We start from the raw sequence: 20,286 nt of genomic DNA, 5'->3' as shown, positions 1-20,286 counted from the left end.
GATTTTCTGTTACATGGCACTGAACAGGAGTGGCCCTCCAATCTCATTGTACATCCTGTATAATGACAATAAAGGCATTCTATTTTATTCTATTCTATTCTTATGCTTGTATGCATAAGAGAAACCTCCAGTTTTAGCTGTTCTTCATGTGCTTAAAACCTGACTTTCTCTAGTTTCTTTCATGTGGCAGTTTTATCATGTGAGAAGTGATTAAAGGTTCCCGACTGACCTGCTGCGCTGTGCTGCGTGATTCAGGTCTGTGTGCACATTGAGCTGGAAGCTAATCTGCACATGCAGGTGATGGGCGTCAGAGGGGAATACCTCAGGATCCACACTCCCGGGATCATGCAGTGACTTAGTGAGCTGGTGGTACCTCCCGCAAGTTATGTTACGTTTAATGTTATGCGCCACCATCTCTTCACACATTAACTAGATATCAGTAATGCTGACGTCATGGATATTACAGTTATATAGTGTTCATTTTGAGGCACGTGAGGCCTAAAGGTGGAAACTGTACCTGGCAGGTTAAATTTAGGGCAAACCGCACGCAAGGCCCCTGCCGCTGATTACTGGTTGTGACGTACACGACGGTCCCCTTTTCCAGGGGGTTCTAGATTTTTCTGTTATCGATTGGTTGTCGCACCAATCACGTGAGGACATTGGGTGTGACGCAGCCAATCGCAGACGAGTGTGGGCGGGCCTGAGGAGCTACGGTCCGTCAGAGCCGCTGGGTGATGCTAGGGCTGCTTGGGAGTGGGAGAATCCGCTCTGGACATCATTGCTCTCCGGGATTACGCTGAATGAGTTTGCTATAAACAGCTTTACTTACATAACAGCTAGTAATTCAGTTGGTGCACTCTCAGCTAGCTGTGTCGTATATTTTCAGAGCAGAAGGACACGGTTAAATAAATTTAGAAATAGACCGCCGCTGTAAATAACATTTTTTTCCTCCTCTTTGGTGAGAGTGCGGTCGCTGCGGAGGATAACTTGGGTGAATTTAAGAGCGCTCAATATGTCAGTGGTAGGCATTGATGTGGGCTTCCAAAATTGTTACATCGCTGTGGCAAGGAGCGGTGGCATTGAAACCATTGCCAATGAATACAGTGACAGATGCACGCCGTAAGTACAGCCTAAATATTGACAGACATCATCGCCGTGTAGTGTGGTCTGGCTGTGAGTTTGTTACGCAATGTTTGCAACTGGAGGCGCACTGGCTGAGCGCTATGATGCACAGGAAGGCAGTGGGGATGGTGGCGGTAGAGATGAGGGAGGCCTTAGAGCGTTCCCCGTCACAGCAGGTTTTTGTAGGTCATTTAAAAATTTTTTTAATGATAATTTATTATCAAAGGCTGTTGAGATAAGCTCTCCTGGTGATCACAACTGAGCTGCGCAGTGCATGACTAAGTTGACTTAATTAACCAACTTAAACGTGTTATTTATTTTACTAGCCATATACTGTAAGCTGCACAGGATAATAAATATATATATATATATATTTTTTTTTTGACGTGACATATAGATAATGCGTCAGTTGGGGCCTATCTACACGCCACATCTTTAACGTATGCAAGTGCTTGATCAGAAGTGACAGTGAATTCATGTCCCAGGGTCTGCATAACGAGTCAACTCATCTGACAATAATAAATACTCCCCAAGTGGGCCTCCGTTTCTGCAAACTGAGTTTGCTGCAGCATCCTGCAAACAGGGATGTGCAGCTGGAAAGGAGAGCGAGAGGAGCATTGCACCTTTAAGTGGATGAGGATAATTTTTTGTGGCAAGGTGAAGCTAGCCAGTGTGAAATGGATCCTTGTGTGATCAGAAGCGTTCAACTTTGTCAGTAAACACAATGATTTGCTGTTGTTCTGCTCCAGAAATTAGTTTTTTTTTTCTTCTTCTTTTGGACAGGACACTCCCCTGTGAAATCTCCCTTATGGCAACACTCAACATTTCAGTTTGTAGCTGTCAATTGGCAATTCACCTGCCACATCTGTTAACATGAATACTTGTGTTTGTTTCCCATTAAGGGCCTGTGTGTCTTTGGCCTCCAAAAATCGCATGATTGGAAATGCAGCCAAAAGCCAAGTAAGATCATCCATGGAATTTTGTTTTTGCAGATGTATTACACATTCAAACAGTTGTCTTGTTTTTGATAAGTGTTTCCTTTCTTCCAGATTATAACAAACTTCAAAAATACAGTCCATGGCTTCAAAAAGTTCCACAGTAGAGCATTTGATGACCCATTTGTCCAAGCAGAAAAACCAAAACTGCCTTACAGCTTGCATAAGCTGGCCAATGGAAACACCGGAATTAAGGTAAAATGCTTTACATCTCTACATCTTTTTCACAACTTTCTGTTTTTATTTTTGTCCTTCTTGGTTCTTTAAATCAACGTCCAAGCAGCTGATCACCTTCACTTCAGTTTTTAATTTGTCTTCAGTCATCCTAAATCCTGGCATGTTTTCAGGTGCGTTATTTGGAGGAGGATAAAGTGTTCACAGTTGAACAGATCACGGGGATGCTGCTCACCAAGCTGAAGGAGACGTCAGAGAACGCTCTAAAGAAGCCAGTGGTGGATTGTGTCATCTCTGTAAGTGATGAAGACGCTACACAGGACTGTCAGTATAATTCAGAACGTGGTTTGAGGAAACATAGTAATTTGCGCTCTGCTTTACAGGTCCCAAGTTTTTTCACAGATGCTGAAAGGCGGTCGGTGTTTGATGCTACTCAGATTGCCGGGCTGAACTGCTTACGGCTAATTAATGACACCAGTGCAGGTCGGTGTTCTTGGATAAATTGGCAACTTTATGGACTTTATGAAATTATTGTGTGGGACTATTTTTTTTATCCTCCTACACAAAGTAAAGTGATGATATTGTCATCATACTGTCCATCTGTCCATCCATCTGTCATGAGGGTTTACCTTTCTGGTCTATAGACTCCAAAACCACAAGGAGTTGAGTCATGAAATCTGGCATATGTGTTCTTTACCCTTCAAAGATGTGCAGCACAATATTCATATTCCTGGATGTTTAGTACCCTTTGTATACTTTGGCTGTATTTATCTGAAGTGGTGAGTAAGCAGCATGGATTTCAGGCTGCTAATGCTATGATAATATATGCTAACAATGTGCAGCCTCTTTCTCATGCATGATTGGCTTAGCCTAATCATGTGATCATATTGTGCTGTGTGATTGGTTGCACCTATTTAAATTATTGACTGAAATAGAGAAATTGGGGATTCCTCATATCTAGCAACTGACCCTAGGTTACTGAACAGCTGGCAGATTGTGAGAAACTGGGGAATCTCATATTTCTGGGTAAATAGCCCGTCTCTTTATAGTAAGATCACTTCTGGACTTATTGATTAGCCTGTGATGCCAATGTCTGGACAGGGATGACTCGTGGCCATCAATAGTACAGACTATGACTGATCATTGAGCAATATTAAAGCCTTACCTACTGCTCAGCAATATTACTCAAATGTAAACAACATGGTTGCATTATGGTTTTTTACATGGGTGCCTTATGATTATAGTGGCATTATACATAATACAGCAGATTCTGTAGTTATACTCCTATACTGAAGAGTTTTCTATTAGGAAATAGGGGCTGTAATGTTCTACATTTATTTTATATATTCATGAATCGCAGGAGGATAATCCCCATCAGTGATGGGTCTTGTTGAATGATGCCAAACTTTGCCAAGGTCAAACACTGAATGCTAAATGTATGAGACATTATATAATGTATGTTTAACAGAATAGGTTGAAAATTAATCTTCTCCTTATGAACAGTGGCTTTGGCTTATGGGATCTACAAGCAAGACCTACCTACTCCAGAAGAGAGGCCAAGGAATGTGGTATTTGTGGACATGGGACATTCATCATTCCAGGTTTCTATCACTGCCTTCCACAAAGGCAAACTCAAGGTTAGCTTTTTGCCTTCCTCTTCCTGCAGCTGTACCTACACTTATGTTCTTAAACTCTAAGCTCAATATCAGTCTGGTTCTTCAGGTTCTTGCCACAGCGTTTGACCCATACCTTGGAGGGCGTCATTTTGATGAGGCATTGGTAGATTACTTCTGTGAGGAGTTTAAGGGCAAGTACAAGCTCAATGTGAGGGACAACCCGAGGGCTCTGCTGCGGCTATACCAGGAGTGCGAGAAACTGAAGAAGCTCATGAGTGCCAATTCCTCCGACCTGCCTCTAAACATAGAGTGCTTCATGAATGACATTGACGTTTCCAGCAGGATGAACAGGCAAAAAAATGTTTTTTTTCATCTTAATAGTGCATGTCTAATGTGGAAATCTGGGATTATAAATGTTTTTTTTCCTCCCTCATTTAAATCCTCTAGGTCTCACTTTGAAGAGATGTGTGCGCAGTATCTCATGAGAGTTGAGATTCCATTGAAATCAGCCCTTGAACAATCAAGTATGTCCCTTAGAGTTATTAATTAATTAATATTAATATTAATATTAAATAAAGGAAGAATTCACTCAGGAATGTGTGTTTTTTTGTGGCAGAGTTGAGTCGGGATGATATCTATGCAGTGGAGATAGTTGGAGGAGCCACAAGAATCCCGGCTATCAAAGAGAGGATCGGCAAGTTTTTCTGCAAAGACATCAGCACCACACTCAATGCAGACGAAGCTGTAGCAAGAGGCTGTGCACTTCAGGTTGGAGTATTCTCAGAACACCTGTAATATTTCTTTCCAGTGTAATATACGAAAAAGTCTGCAGTTGCTTATGATAAAATGCAGTAAATATGTGTTTATCTGTGGGGTATTGTTTGTGTGTGTAGTGTGCAATTTTGTCACCAGCATTTAAGGTTCGGGAATTCTCTATCACTGATGTGGTTCCCTTTCCCATTACTATGCGCTGGAAATCACCAACAGAGGACGGATTGGGGTAAAGACATCCTAATTAGCAACAGTATACAAGAGACAATATTTCTTTTGGGTTATGTGTTTGGAGGACAAAAAGTGGTTTATGTATGTTTAAATAAATATATGTATTTCTACTCCTGTAGTCCTAACCTACAGTACTGTGCAAAAGTCTTGAACCACCCTGCAATTCTTTATATTTTGTTGGGAAAATTTGAAACATGTGCAGCAGTACATGAAAATACAGTTCATAAATGCAAAAGCACAGTTTGTACAATTCTAACAAGCTTGAAAGTCCACCTTTTATTCTTAAACACAGCCTGATGGCTGTAGACATTCACTGTTGTACCGCTCTCCTGACCTCCTTCATACATATTGAAAACAATATGAAGCAAAATATTTGACATTTGGATTCCACTGATACCTTCCACTGATACCGTTTCAAAAAGACCCGCTGCCACTGATTTTCCATCCATATCTTGTGTAATTTGGCATACCTCCGCCTTTGCTCCCTGTTTCCCTTGCTTCTTAACAGCCGCCCTTCCACTGATAGATCTTTGCTGGATTTTGTTTGTTTTTTTTTTTGCTATTTCTTAAAAATATGATTTTAAGATACTGTTCATCTGCTGTAGAGAGGTGTTTTTTAGGCCTGCCACCTTTTTCTTTTGTCTTCCACTTGTCCAGTTTCCTAATAAAGTAAAGTGCACACCATCCTGAGATAACAAAGTGCCTAAAGATACAATTTAAAATTGGTTCTTTGCCAAGTTGTCTGTTATGTGTAGACACAACACTGGTTCATCACTTGAGTTAGGTGCCGTTTTTATGCTTGAATGATTCACAGCTCAAGTGTTAACTGGTTCATCAAACAAAAATATTACCCTGAAAATGGTCAAGGACTGAATTGAAAATGAGTGAAAAAGCAGCCAATGTCCAAAGACAAAAAGTTGACAGACCTTCAGAAATCCTGGAGAACTATTGCTCAAGACTTTGCACAGTACCGTAAATAAAAAATGTAAATGCTGAAGTAGCCTATATGAAAATTGGTATATGGAAGGCATTAATCTAGTGACCTTTTTCATTACCAAATATTATACTTTTTTTTTTTCTATTTAAGTATTGTTACATAGTGCTCTCCAAAATGTTTGGGACAAAAATAAAATTTTTGTAGCTTTGCCTCTGTACACCACCACAGTGGATTGTAAATCAAACAATCATATTGTAACTGAAGTGCAGACTTGCAGCTTTAATTTAAGGGATTTTACAAAAACTTTACATAAATGGTTTACTGACACAGCTGCAATAAAATACCCCTGTGTAAATACCAGTAACTAGAATTTTATATTTTTAACCCAGATATTTATATATTTTTGATCTTGTGTACTGTGACGTGTAAATTGCATATTTTATTCCTATTTATATATTTCCACAGTGTGTGAGTTATTTTTATTCTTATTTATAGATTTTTACTTTTTACTATTGGTCACAGGTACAAAATACATTTCACTGTGCATTGTACTGTGTGTAACTGTGCATGTGACAAATAAAGCTTATCTTAAGACCATTTTCTTTTTTACACAGTTCATTTTAAGAGGTTCAAAATTAATATGACAGTCTAAGCATAAATTTAAATATAAACACTCTTCTTAATACTTGGACTAAAAAAGTTTGCAGTTAATGTCTGCCTGAACTTTAGAACCCATGGACCTTTACTGTAGCCACCTTCAGTTGCTGCATGTTTGTGGGTCTCTCTCTCAGTTTTGTATTTAATGACTGAAAGGCATGCTCCGTTGGGTTGAAATGAAGTGACTGACTTTGCCTATGAAGAAGATCCCATTTCTTTGTCTTGAGAAAGTCTTGGGTTACCTTGTTGTAAATCCTCTGTATTTCCATTTATGAAGTCGTTTCTTGATTCTAAACTTTGACAGTGATACACCTGCCTTCTCAAGAGTACTATATCTGCTTCATTTTTCATAAAATAAGGGAGCAGGCCTCACCTGGCCATGAAACTGCTTGTCAGTCAATTGTTCCTTTAGTTTTGGACCTCTGAAAATAGTGGACTGTGTATAAAAATGGCTGTAATTCTTAAACAGTTCATGCAAAATTTTTGTAAAACCCCTCAAATTAAAGCTAAAAGTCTACACTTCAGTCACATATTGATTGTTTGATTTACAATCCATTGTGGTCGCCTACAGAGGCAAAATGACCAAAACTATGTCTTTGTCCCAAATATAATGGAGGGCACTGTATGTATACTTACCTGTTTTTGCTCCTCCAAATAGGCGAGTCAGTTCTAGGACACAGTATCTGCTGACTCTGATTACTTTCCGCAGCCTGACTTTGCTTTTTTTGGCTAATTTGTGTTCCAGAGAGTGTGAGGTGTTCAGTAAGAATCATGCTGCTCCTTTTTCCAAAGTGATTACCTTCCACAAGAGAGAACCCTTTGAACTTGAAGCCTTTTACAGCAACCCTCAAGAGCTCCCCTACCCAGACCACAGGATAGGTAAACGGTTGTTGCTTAGTTTTACATAGACACTGGATGTATGCATATATCAGGTTCCTTTTACTGGCTGCACAAGTCTGCAGAAACAGGTGACTGATGTGGGTACACCAAGTAGCTGCCCAACAAATTGGATGGCAATTAGGAGTAAGGCAAGCAGGTTCTCGTGTGACTCAGCCAAACAGTATAATTATCTGTATTGTGTGTGTATCAGCATGTGGTGGGTGGGTATGTTTTCTCAAGTGGGATGTAATTTTTTTTTTTTTTTTTTGAAACTGCCAGTGTTCTGTCACAAGAACATCTTGAGGTCCTATTACAGAAGCCGCTCATTTTCTTTCCATCTGCTTCCAGGTTGTTTTTCAGTACAGAATGTGGTTCCCCAGCCAGATGGTGACAGCTCTAAGGTGAAAGTCAAAGTGCGTGTCAACATCCACGGCATCTTCAGCGTGTCCAGCGCTTCTCTGATTGAGAAGCAGAAAGGCGAGGGAGAGGACATGCAAACTGATTCAGAACCAGTGGTGCAGAATGAAGGCAGAGGAGAGGAGCAGGTAGGCTGACTGTTGCCACCGTTGCTTTTGTGATACCACACACGTCACCAAGTCAGTCTGTCTGTGCCACACAGAGTAAAAGCACCCTAGTTGTTGGATAGATTGTGATGAAAATGGGTACTGTTTCTCAACACTAATTAACAAGTTGCATAGCAGTTCTGATCCTTATCATATTAGTGGATTTTCAGCCATGCAAAAAGCAGCTGTGTGCACCTTGCATTCACATTTTTTTAAGTAGTTTGAAAGATACTCTCTCTTCTTTAATTGATCTTTTACAGGCAATTCAAATATCAAATACTGCGGCACTCGACGTCAATCTTGCATAAAATAATTATGTACGTGTCTCAGACCAAAATGCAGGTGGACCAGGAAGGCCAAATGCAAGGGGACCAGCAGAATGAGGACTCCAGTTCCAGCAGTAAGGTTAGTCAGGCTGAGATTTAGGGATGCTCTAAAACTGCATGTTTTTAAGACTGTCCTTGTTTGTATTTGCTCGTAGCAAGCAAGATCCTGATACTGATATCGTAGGGCCACACATTAACCTCTTGAGACATGGAGGTGATCGAATTAAGTATTTTTGTGCAAAATTATTTCTGTTTCATTAGTTTTCATGTATTGTCACAGATTCTGTGCGCAAGCTGCTGAATTCATGTCAGCGCTGCTTATCGATGCGTCTGTGCTACAATTACATGGACTCATCCAGTATTAATTAGTCAAAAAAAAAAATAGGTGATTATTTTGGCAGTGTGCCCCATATTTGAAAAATCCAAAAAGGCCCAATTATGTTCTCTGGTTTCCAAATTTAGGAGGGAGCAGCTGGCGAGAAGCAGGACCCAACAGCAGGAGGAAGCAAGCTCAAAGTCAAGGTGAAGAGTATCGATCTCCCCATTGTGATCAACAACATTCGACAGCTCGACAGTGATGTCCTTTCTAACTTTGTGGAGTATGAGGTGAGTGCTGCTGGTGGCCTTTGATAAAAGCCGAGTCATGCTCTGATTGAAATGCTGATTACCATAAAGGGTAAAGAGCAGTATTAAAACATTGACATATACGTATGAGCATCTACTATTGTAACATATTTATAATAGAAAAACAGAGTGGCTTTATTTAGGTATATTGTAATATTGAACAGCATCTGCTCGGTTGGTTCAACTGTAATATCTTTGTTTGTGTTTTTTCATCACAGCGTCAGATGATTATCCAGGACAAACTGGTGAAAGAGCTGAATGATGCAAAAAATGCTGTGGAGGAGTATGTATACGATCTGCGGGACAAACTCTGCGGGATCTATGAAAAGTATGTCACTGAGGCGGTAAGTGCTACCTTTTCTCCACACGTCTGTAACAACCTATTATTATGACTGAGGCAATGTACCAAGAGAATGATCTTTATAAACATTTTATATTTGTCCAAAACAGGACAGTAACCAGCTGACACTGATGCTGGAGGACACAGAGAAGTGGCTGTATGAGGATGGAGAAGACCAACCCAAACAAGTCTATGAGGAGAAGCTAGATGCACTTAAGGTATGTTTGCATTTATTACAAGAAGGAGTTTTTTGTTTTTTTTTAAATTTCAGATGTCATTTTGCAGACTACTAGAACATTTGTTCATTTTGCCCAAGTCACTCAAGGCAGATGCCCCTCTGTCTGGTCCTGCTAGGGACCATTTGCTAAGTGCTGATTCAAAGGATATCATTATATAATCCTGTAGATTGTAATTTATGCTGTGATTTGAAGCCATATAAAAAGTTTAGTTGAATAAAGAATATATAGAAATCTACATATTTTAAAGTGGCAGCTTTCACCATTAGCATAAATGTCATTATTTTGCAGAGGTTGGGTCAGCCCATTCAGGACCGGCACAGAGAGCACGAGGACAGGCCGAGAGCATTTGAGGAGCTGGGAAAGAAACTGCAGCTTTACATGAAGTTTGTAGACTCTTACAAGCAGAAGGTAAACCCTCTTCAATCTGTGATGTCCTTCAGTTAGTCCTTCACAGGCAACAGACAGAAGTGGGAATTGTGTTTGAAAGTGATGCAATTTGCATGTTTTGTACAGTGCTTTACAAATCCTGCTTTACGCGAACAGGAAGCATGTTAATCATCTATGTACACATAGATGATTGATGTTATGATACTTATAAGAAACACCTGCTAATGATTTTTTTTTTTTTTGTTCAAAACTCCCTCACAGGATGAGCGATGCCTTCACTTGAGTGCAGAGGAAATGAGCACTGTGGAGAAGTGTGTGAATGAAAGCATGGGCTGGATGAACAGCAAGATGAATGCGCAGAGCAAACTTGCTTTAACTCAAGATCCAGTCGTTAAAGTAGCAGACATCATTGCTAAAATCCAGGTGTGTGATCAGCTGTTTAAGATATAATCACCTTCCTCCTTTACTAAGAATGACGGCTGCTGATTCTCCTTCGGAAAACCTGCTTCTTTCCTTACCAGGAGCTGGAGGACGTCTGTAATCCAGTAATCAACAGGCCAAAGCCCACAGTGGAGGAGGCCCCCGAGGCGAACGACCAAAGCAGCGGAGCTCATAACGGCCCAACGGCTAACCAAGGAGGAGCCGAAGGAAAGAGAGAAGCAAAGGGAAGCCAGCAGACGAAGCCTGGCACAAAAGAGATGGAGGTGGACTGAGATCTGTGTCCGACAAGCAAACTCCGCAACAATCGCTGCGTTTCTCGACACACAACAGCTAGACAGACGCAGAAAAGTCAACACCCGGGATCATTTCTCAGTCCTCATCAGCCACTTTTGTCGGTCAGGTTTTTTGTGTCCCACCCATTGGATTTTACCATTTGAGGTTTTTGTTTTCACCCTTATGTGTGACACTGGTGTGCTGTAGTCTCTCAAAGGTTTGACATACTAAATAAATTAAAGAATGGCGCAATAGATTAAAATATGAGTCTGTCGTAAAACTGAGTCCTTCGTACCTCGCAGGAGGGTACGCTTTGTATTTGCATTCCACGTGTCCAAGTAAGTGTCCAATATCGCCCATAAGAGAGATAGAAAGTGCTGTCCGTACCACTGCTAGTGCAGAAGTTTTAGTTAGTATACAATAATACAAATTATATTTGTATTGAATGGGTTTGAAGAGATGTCCTGTGTCTACATACTGTAAATATTATTTGAGTAAATAAAAGCAGCCAGCATAGATATGTATATAGAGAACATATTCCTAGTGTTACAATGGAAATGCTCGACACACCAAATTTTCTTTAGTGGTTGGTTGCCTATTTCCTTTTTTTTTTTTTTTTCTTGCATTTTTCCATATTTAAGTAATAGGCTTTAAAGATGGAAAAAAATAAATGCATTTGTCTGTAAGACAAAATTTTGTACGTCTGAAATTCTTGATTTTCAGAAGGTGAATTTGTCCAGAGAAAGTGACAATACCTATGCTGTACTTATGTCCTTGGATCTGATACAGATAGTTAAAAAAAATGACATTATTAATTAATTTTAATATCTCCGCTCCCTAAAAAGAATTTGCATTTTGGATCTGTAATGATCTGTGGCATTTTAAACTTTGGTTTAGCCAGAGTAAAACTGTTGAAACTAAGATTATTAAACATGCATCAACCTGGCATGTTTATCGATGGCATGAGAAACCAGAGCTCCTGGAGAGAAGAACATGAATAGTCCATAAAGAAGGGCCCTGACTGGGTTATTTTAAACCCGGGATCCTCTTGCTCTAAGTTTTCCATTTAGTGGACTTTATGGCTCATCATTTTTGTTTTAAAACATCCTTTCTTTGTCAGCAAACCAAGACAAACATGACAGATCAAGTCATGTGTTTAGAATTGACAACATTTCCAAAGAACTAGCTGAATTTAAAGCTACTGGGTTGTTTCAGAATTTGATTACCTTTTATTTAATAATTTATTTACATTTTTTTTTATTTAGACCGCTTATTTTTTCTACTCTGGTTCTCCAAAGTTCAGCTGACAAAATTTCAGGCAAAAACTTGTGTGCAAATGTGCAAATTTACTAAAGTTACCCTGTATTTCTTAAACCTTATTTTCGTCAGAAGCACTTTTAATCAGTTTTTTTGAATACTAACCGGTGATTCCATATATGCAGTTTCTGTATCTCGATGACCACTGAAATTAAATTCATTTAGATAACAAGGGAGTCATGTAACTCCGCCGCAACCATGGGAACCATGGAGGGGGCGTGACAAACTTGAATGCTGTCAAGTGACGCGAGGTGTGACGTGTACACGGAGTAACGGGCGGATATTTTCAAAATGGAAGATATGGCAAAGTTTTGGAGGGGAACGCGAGAACAACATGTATTCGCCCTCTGAGGAATCCTGCAGCGGCTATCCATGAACTCTGCCGATCGGGGAGCATTACTACGAACCTGCACGCATATGCGAGGCGAAAACCCGCCACGATGAGTGTTTCGATCGGCGACAAAATTGAGGTGAGTGCTTTTGTTGGGCCAGCGCCCACAAGCTAGCGTTGACTCTGAGTGAAGGCTTTTTCTCGCGTTAAGTCAAAGGCTGGAGATACAAGTTAGCTGCATAATATCTTGCTGAAAGGGAAAATAATACTCAGCTTGCTAAATTTAATGGGGATATGTCAAAACTTTATTTAGCAATAGCTAAATATTGTACTACTAATAGCAATTACTGAGGGGATAGTCCAACTTTTCGTCTTAGCTTATTGTTTCTTGTGTCTTTAAAAGGTCGCTCGTTGCCTAAAACTATTATTATTACTAGTAGTACTAGTATTATTATTATTGTTAGTGTTGAAAGTGTCAGCATCGTTTTTGTACCCGGTGTGTAACCTTACCCAGGCTCCCCCAGGACGAACAATGTTGTCTCTCCTCAGTGCATCAGTTTGGGGACCCGTCATGCTGCTTGGAAACGGCCACAAGTGGGTCCTCATTAGCGGGAAGAGAGCCGGGATAATTAAAGGTTTTGGTTGGCCATATGACAGCGTCAGGTGTTGGTGGCTTGTTTGACAGTTAACGTTTGTTGTGGGAGGATTTCTCCCGTGTGGGGTCGTTAGTACCTGGTTTGTTTGTTGTGCTGTCCATCCAGCATGTCGCAGGTTACGGGGAGCATGTTTGATCAGGTTATTCATGGCTTTCACAGCCTGTCTCATGGCTCCCATACCAGCAGAGATGAGGAGGGAAGTTTTTCTTATGCTCAGGAGCTGAGGATTGAGGTATCTGGTTTTAAGGGTCCTGCTTGCCGTGGAATTTACACGGAAAGATGAAATCAGAATCATGTTTTCCCGCAAATTCATTGATTGTACAACTTTTCTTCTTGTGCATGCAGGACTTTAAGGTCCTCACTCTACTCGGGAAAGGCTCCTTTGCATGTGTTTACCGGGCCAAATCGGTGAAGACTGGTCTGGAGGTTGCCATCAAAACGGTGAGATAAACTACATCTTTATCAGTGATGCTGTAAAGTGTAAACTGGGACTGTTGGATTATGACATATGTTGCCTCCCATGGGCTTTTTGTGGTCCGTTGACCCGCCCCGCAGATGAGGTCCCAGTGTTTCATTACCATTGTGGGTGACAGACTGATTATTAGGATCAAACCAAAGCACCATGCGTCAAACTGTACCCCGTTGCACGTTGATCGTAGGGATGACAGGTGTATAATTAGCTCTGTTGTTCCCATCTGCAGATTGACAAAAAAGCAATGCACAAAGCTGGTATGGTCCAGCGTGTGAGGAACGAGGTGGAGATTCACTGCCGACTGAAACATCCTTCAATACTTGAGGTAACGCTGACAAGCCACCGATAACTTCTTGTGATGGAGCATTGTTTGCACTTATACGCAACACCAAGCCTGCTTTCTCATTTAAATATGTCTTTAGTGTATCCATTCAATATAAATGTTTTGTGTGTACAGTACACATACAGATCAGCCTGTTTTGGAAACGATAATGTAAGATATGTGAATACTTACTCAGTGAGTTTACAGTTAATGTTAACATCAGTGCTGCAGGGTTTCCTGTGTTTTTTGGGACTGTTGTGCTTGATTGTGTATATATCAGCTTTCTGTATTGTTGTCATGGTTATATAGTGCGTCCTTGGTAGTACTTTGTGTAAGGCACTCCACCAGTTTGTTTCCACTTTACTTAATCAGTATTCTGACTAATCTTCAGCTTTAAAGATTAACTAGGAAAGCAGGCAGTGGTGGTCTCACTAATTTGACTTTCAGGACCTCATTTTAAAAACCAGTCAAATATATTCTATATTCTGTTCTTTCTCATATTTTTTTCTGTTTTGACACAATGGTAAATAAATGATGTTGTTATGTCTTTTGTTTTTATAAAAGCTTTACAACTACTTTGAGGACAGCAACTATGTGTATTTGGTGTTGGAGATGTGCCACAATGGAGAGATGAGTCGGTACCTTAAAGAGCGAAAAATGCCTTTCTCTGAAGATGAAGGTCAGGCAGAAGTATTTTATTTAGAAACCTAAGTATGAATTGTGTTTTCAGCTTTGTGAGTTGCTAGTATTAATACAAAAAAACCCCACAAACTTTCTTTTTGCTCCACAGCGAGACATTTCATGGACCAAATAGTGAAAGGGATGCTTTATTTACATGCTCACGGCATCTTGCACCGAGATCTGACCTTGTCCAATCTTCTGCTGACCAACAACATGAACATTAAGATAGCAGACTTTGGCCTGGCCACGCAGCTCAAACTCCCAAACGAAAAGCACTTCACTATGTGTGGCACACCCAACTACATCTCCCCAGAGGTGGCAACTCGCAGCGCCCACGGGCTGGAATCCGATGTGTGGTCACTTGGTTGCATGTTCTACGCCTTCCTGATGGGTCGCCCTCCATTTGACACAGACACAGTAAAACACACTTTGTCTAAAGTGGTTCTCGGGGAATATGAGATGCCTAACCACGTTTCTTTGGAGGCTCAGGACCTGATTCATCAGCTGCTGCAGAAAGACCCTGTGCAGCGGCCCAGTCTCTCTGCAGTACTGGACCACCCATTCATGACCCAGAGCCTGCTGGTCAGGACCAAAGAGCTGGGGCTTGGGGATGAAGGGTCCATTGACAGTGGCATTGCCACCATTTCCACAGCCTGCACCTCCTCCACTTCAGCCAGCAGCGGCAGCCGTCTCCATCGGCGAACCAAGCATATGATAGGCTCTGCCCTGCCTAATCGCATGGCACCCATTCCAATTCTTTCACGGCAGCCTGACAGTGTCTGTTATGAGGACGGAGACCAGTGGCAGCATCAGCAGCCACCGGACAGATTCTACAGAGAGGGCAGGAGCAGAGCAGTCCACGTTGGAGAAAGTGGAGAGCCTCATTCTCGCTACCTGAGGAGGACTCGCTCTTCAGACCGCCCCAGTTCTACTTCAACAGGTGCAACTCACGCAGAGCTGGGCCGATGCCACTCAGAGGAGACTCTAGCTGGTGTAGGACGACCAGTCTTCCCCATGTCCTCCACTCCACACCCATTTTCAGAGCATGGAAGACTCCCCTCTCCGCCTGTCAAGCAGTCAGCAAAGTAAGCAATTGGTCTGTTTATGCTTTTCTTTTTCCTCTTCAGTTTTCCCCAACCTATTGTGATTAATAGGTGGCACTGTCTTTTTCAGTTCTGGGTATTTATCCACAGAGATAGCACATCCACCAAACTTGCAATTTCAGGACCTAGAGGGAGTTTCTAATTGGCTCAACACTGAAGGTAAAATAACATTTTATTGCTCTTTGATAGTTTTATTCTGAAATCAGTGACTTGGTTTGTGAACAGATTAAAACTAAGCTCACATATGCAAACCGTGATTACAGGTTTGTAAAATTTTCACTGAAGCAAAGTTTTCCAAATGTTGTGCTTTCTTTCTCAGGTTCTGGACAGAGGCCCGTAGATGGCAGTGCACACAGCAGTAGCAGCAGCTTCCACAGCAGTAGAGGTCCTTTAGGTGTTCACAACTCCTGGACAGATAAGCCCATGAGCCGAGGCGCGAACCTTCACATAAACCTGCACACGAACCTGCACCACCAGCTTCTTTCCAACTCCGACTCGTACAGAGAGAACATCCCTGGATTAGAGTTCCAGCCTCCTCACGACAGAGAGTTAAAGCTCCCTTCAGCCAAACCCAGTACAGATAAGCCGAAGAAAACGCTGAGGGACATAGTCCCACCTCTGTGTGCGTCCCGACTGAAGCCAATCCGACAGAAGACCAAAAATGCTGTTGTAAGATTTTTTTTTTCTTTTCAGTTTCTCTGTGTGAGCAGTTGAGATATTTGTAGATATCTGATTTCTTTTCTTTTTTTTTCCATCCAGGTGAGCATTTTGGACACAGGTGAAGTTTGTATGGAGTTGTTAAAATGTCAAAGTGGTCAAGAAAGGGTCAAAGAAGTCCTTCGGATTTCCTGTGATGGCTCAATGGTATGGTTGCTGCAGTGCAATTAGAATATCACGCAGTTACTGAGTTCAGTTTTCCAAAATGGAGATATTTACTCTTGTAAATGGTGGCTTATTATTACTGTAGGTGACAATATACCAGCCTAATGGTGGAAAAGGTTTTCCTGTGCTGGACTGCCCACCAGCTCCTCCAGAAGATATTCTTATTTGTAGCTACGAGGACCTTCCAGGTATTCTGATGGATGCATCACACCCACTAACATCTGCTTATATAAAGTTAGAAATTAAATCTTAATGGATATTTTTTTTTTTTTTGTCACAGAGAAATACTGGAAAAAGTACCAGTATGCCTCCAGGTTTGTTCAGCTTGTAAAATCCAAGACTCCTAAAGTGACCCTTTACACCAAGTATGCTAAGGTCATGCTGATGGAGAACTCTCCTAGCGCAGACCTGGAAGTTTGCTTTTATGATGGTGAGTCAGCGGTGTTTGAAGAACAGTAATGAATGAGGTAGCTAAGCCGATGAGTCTAAATTAATATGTAATAACTACGTCACGTAGGAGCAAAGACCCACAAGACGTCAGAACTGGTGCGAGTGGTGGAGAAGAGTGGCAAGTCGTACACGGTGAAGGGTGAGGCGGGGCTGAGTGGCCTGAGCCCGGAGAGCCGAAAGTATGTGGAGCTGTCTGACGAGGGCCACAGCATGTGTCTGTCTCTCGAGGCCGCCATCACAGCCGAGGAGCAGCGCAGCACCAAGAACGTCCCTTTCTTCCCCATAACGATTGGCAGGTGACAGGGAAATTCTGTCCGCTCTGTGACAATAAATTTTTTTTTTGCTTTCTCGTCTCACAGTACATGTTTGTTTTATTTTTTCCCAGGAGACCTGCCAGCTCAGACCCCCCGAGTTCGTCGTCTGTGCCTGCGCACCCGCTTCCTCCAGATACAGCATCACCTCCTAAACCTCCACAAATCACTCCTTCAGTAAGTGCTTACATTACTGGATGTATGAACTTAAGACTGACGTGGGATTCCACACCCAGCTGCTCAGATGTGTGTGCCATCAGAATTTAGGTGTTGACCAACCAAGGAGTCTTTACCAGGCTGACTGACCACAGAGGCAAAAACCTTTCATGTATGCGGTGCAAGAAGAAGTCAGCATTGCTTTTTATGGTTTTATGTCTCGATTCATTTGTTTCAGGTAGAGGGAGTCTTTCTACAGTACAACCAGGGCACTAAGAAACTTAACCAGTTCAAAACATAAAAATAGCACTTGCATTCATACTCAGATGTGAATCTAAGTGCATCTACAGACTATGATGAGATCTGTGTTTGATTTTTACTTATTTATTTCCAGATGATTTCCTACGACGGCTCTGACTTCACCACAGCCAGCCTGAGTAAGAAAAGCTCCCCAGTGCGACAGGACCTCATTCAGAGCACAGGAAAGGTGGTCAAGTCGATATTTGTGCCAAATGTCGGATGGGCATCCCAGGTATTTGCTGAATAATTAATATTCCATAACCGAGAAAATTAATTGTCTTTGTGACGAAAGCCAAAATCCATGTTTCTATAGCTGACGAGTGGAGAGGTGTGGGTGCAGTTCAACGATGGTTCTCAGCTGGTGGTTCAGGCAGGAGTTTCTTGCATTACCTATACGTCTCCAGATGGGAAGATCACCAGGTATGAAATATGTTAGTCTGTCTGCACACACGCGGCAAGCGCAAAGAGGCGGAGCCATTACCGAGAGGGTGAGCTCAGGTGGAGTGAAGGGAAATGTTTTTCTAGCGTCCAAAGCAGCAGCAGTGCTTGTTCCTGTAACTGGGAAACAGCTGGAGGAGCCCTTCATCAACCACCTGCAGTTCACATCTTTTGTTTGCATGTGGCAGCCAATCAGAAGAAAGTTTGCTTAAAGGGAAGGAGAAGGAGGTCGAGTGTGAACCAAATGAGGATTATTTTGAGCTATTAAAAGTCTGAGAGATAATAAAAACAGAGAACTGGGTTTTGTTTTTTTGTTTTTTTTGCTGACCTGTTTTCCATATGAATGAAGCCACAGGAAAAACTTTTCCATGATTAGCATTCCTGTGTGTGGCACAGAAAATAATGAATGCTGTGTTCTCTGCAGGTATAAGGAGAACGAGAAGTTGCCCGAGCACGTTAAGGAAAAGCTTCACTGTCTCTCGACCATTCTTGGCCTGCTGGCGAACCCAGCAGCGCATCACCTTCAGTCCCACTAAGACTTTGAGACCTGTCAGAACTGGAAGTAGCATTAGAAACCTTCATACCCTCATTTCTCTTGTAAATATCTTCTATTTCTGTTGTTTTTACGTGTACAGAAGACTGAGATTATGAAAAGAGATTTTTATTTTAATAAGCAGCAATTTTGTATAGTTTCTACATTAGCCCTGTTGGAAAACTTAAAATTTGTCCTTTCTTTTTTTTTTTTTTTACTGTTTCCTACTACTATGAAATGTGAGAGTGATACATGCTGAAAAAATAAAACATCTGGAGGCCGGGTGGAGAATCGCTGCACTTTGTTTTGCAGTCTTCTCTTCAGTATATTCATGAAGAAATTTTGTATAAAAGAAATTAAAGTATTTATAGCCTACTTATGGTTTTAGTAATAAAGAATTCATAAGCATGGATAATATAAGTGAAGCTTAGCAGGCAGTTACCTCTCGTTATGCATTTTCTTTTTAATGTAACATTCACACTCTGATAAATGCATCGGGGGCGACTCCGGGTTCGGTATCTTGCCTGTGGATACTTTGACACATGGTTTAGAGGAGCCGTTGATCGATCCACTGAACTTCTGGTTAGTAGACAACCTGCTCTACCACCTGAGATCGAAGAGAATTTATACCTGCCAATAGATGAGGTTAAGCCTTTTCCTGACTACCTGTCTTATACCTCAGCTTGCCACACTAATAAAATCAGGCTGGCTCAAATATTTACATCCAGAGTAGCTCCTCATTAGAAATGTAGTGTTGCCCTTTTTTTCAGCTGGACAATTTTATGGTCTCTAGCACACTTAAGATTTCCTATCACAACATTCATCAGCTCTAAACCAAAGTAAAGCCTTTCCCTCCTGGTGCTTGGAAAAGCTTTCCAGTGAATGGTATTCAAGGACATCGAGACTTATTGGTAGCATGTTAATCTCAAAACAGAAGCCTCCCTCAGTGTGACACTTTTGTAGGTCACTGCATGAAAAAACAATCAGTGCCTCCCAGCTCACCCGCTCGAAATGTTTTTCGTATAGCTTCATTATATAAGCCATGCCAACATCTTACTTTCATACCATGAAAATTTTTAATTTACAGGCCCTTAAAGTACAATAAATGGAGTTAATATCTTCCAGCATTTTTGGGCCCTCATAAGTATATTATTATTAGAGTAAGTTTATTATTAGTAGATGAAGGACTCTACCTCCTGAATTGTAGGATATGACTGCGACAAAAAAAGCTGCAAAACACATCCAGATTAGTTTCACATGTTTATTTTGCCCTGTTGAATTGGCCATTTAATTAAAAAAGTCACAAAATTGTCGATTTTTCTCAATTACAGAACTGATACAAAACGACATACTGTACGGATGTAAGCATAGGCCCAGATACACGTACTGTACAAGACACCCAAGAAGTAAACATTCAGGTGGAGCCCAGGAGCATGACGACACCATCTGGGTTGCAGAAATGACCAAGAATGGGATTAACCATTTATATTTCTCATTTAGAAGCACAGTAAGGAACACGAGAGAGGACACAGTATAGTGGTGTACACAGATATCAGCCTTTCCAAACTAAACAAAGACTCAATCGCAACGTTGCCCCTCTTCCTAGGTGAGGAAACACCTAGACTTTTCTGAATCTGGCATCGTACTTCTTAAATTTATTGTTGCTTCACTACACTTTCAATGGAAATTAAAACCTATGTAGTGAAGACCAACTTCTACTGTGCCGCTGCTATCCTTTTGTCCCAGAGAGATGCTGGTGA

The 20,286-nt window shown here is 41.3% G+C and overlaps 2 protein-coding genes across 3 annotated transcripts; both read left to right on the top strand.

Moving 5' to 3' along the window:
- Window positions 1–747: 747 nt before the first annotated feature.
- hspa4l (heat shock protein 4 like) lies at window positions 748–11,197 on the top strand. Its single transcript, XM_030718776.1, has 19 exons — window positions 748–1,119; window positions 2,025–2,082; window positions 2,172–2,312; window positions 2,465–2,587; window positions 2,675–2,774; window positions 3,795–3,928; window positions 4,014–4,258; window positions 4,355–4,431; window positions 4,524–4,675; window positions 4,801–4,907; window positions 7,249–7,382; window positions 7,731–7,927; window positions 8,276–8,350; window positions 8,734–8,877; window positions 9,114–9,239; window positions 9,346–9,453; window positions 9,763–9,882; window positions 10,123–10,284; window positions 10,383–11,197. The coding sequence occupies exons 1-19, from the start codon at window positions 1,013–1,015 to the stop codon at window positions 10,572–10,574; spliced, it is 2,502 nt and encodes an 833-aa protein (XP_030574636.1). The 5' UTR covers window positions 748–1,012; the 3' UTR covers window positions 10,575–11,197.
- A 964-nt stretch (window positions 11,198–12,161) lies between these two features.
- On the top strand, window positions 12,162–18,775 carry plk4 (polo-like kinase 4 (Drosophila)). 2 transcript variants are annotated; one of them, XM_030719024.1, is made up of 16 exons: window positions 12,162–12,362; window positions 12,773–13,111; window positions 13,225–13,320; window positions 13,581–13,676; window positions 14,238–14,352; window positions 14,464–15,439; window positions 15,528–15,616; window positions 15,777–16,126; window positions 16,217–16,321; window positions 16,425–16,527; window positions 16,620–16,769; window positions 16,857–17,085; window positions 17,175–17,277; window positions 17,651–17,788; window positions 17,870–17,976; window positions 18,419–18,775. In XM_030719024.1, the coding sequence occupies exons 2-16, from the start codon at window positions 12,986–12,988 to the stop codon at window positions 18,528–18,530; spliced, it is 2,895 nt and encodes a 964-aa protein (XP_030574884.1). In that variant the 5' UTR covers window positions 12,162–12,362; window positions 12,773–12,985; the 3' UTR covers window positions 18,531–18,775. The 2 variants fall into 2 exon arrangements, with proteins under 2 accessions (XP_030574884.1, XP_030574885.1); XM_030719025.1 differs by lacking the exon at window positions 12,773–13,111 and having other exon boundaries at window positions 18,419–18,774.
- Window positions 18,776–20,286: the final 1,511 nt, after the last annotated feature.

The sequence above is a fragment of the Archocentrus centrarchus genome, chromosome 22 (genome assembly GCF_007364275.1).
Source record: "Archocentrus centrarchus isolate MPI-CPG fArcCen1 chromosome 22, fArcCen1, whole genome shotgun sequence".
Classification (NCBI taxonomy): Eukaryota; Metazoa; Chordata; class Actinopteri; order Cichliformes; family Cichlidae; genus Archocentrus; species Archocentrus centrarchus.
This window is presented reverse-complemented; position numbering and strand designations above follow the sequence as displayed.

Excerpts from the sequence above, each read along its gene's own strand:
- plk4 (XM_030719024.1), top strand. The coding sequence starts at position 12,986 with ATGTCGCAGGTTACGGGGAGCATGTTTGATCAGGTTATTCATGGCTTT. Across the intron at positions 16,127-16,216 it reads AGAAGACCAAAAATGCTGTT|GTGAGCATTTTGGACACAGG; the intron begins GTAAGATTTTTT and ends TTTTCCATCCAG. Across the intron at positions 17,789-17,869 it reads ATGTCGGATGGGCATCCCAG|CTGACGAGTGGAGAGGTGTG; the intron begins GTATTTGCTGAA and ends ATGTTTCTATAG.
- hspa4l (XM_030718776.1), top strand. The coding sequence starts at position 1,013 with ATGTCAGTGGTAGGCATTGATGTGGGCTTCCAAAATTGTTACATCGCT. Across the intron at positions 1,120-2,024 it reads TACAGTGACAGATGCACGCC|GGCCTGTGTGTCTTTGGCCT; the intron begins GTAAGTACAGCC and ends TTTCCCATTAAG. Across the intron at positions 7,383-7,730 it reads CTACCCAGACCACAGGATAG|GTTGTTTTTCAGTACAGAAT; the intron begins GTAAACGGTTGT and ends ATCTGCTTCCAG.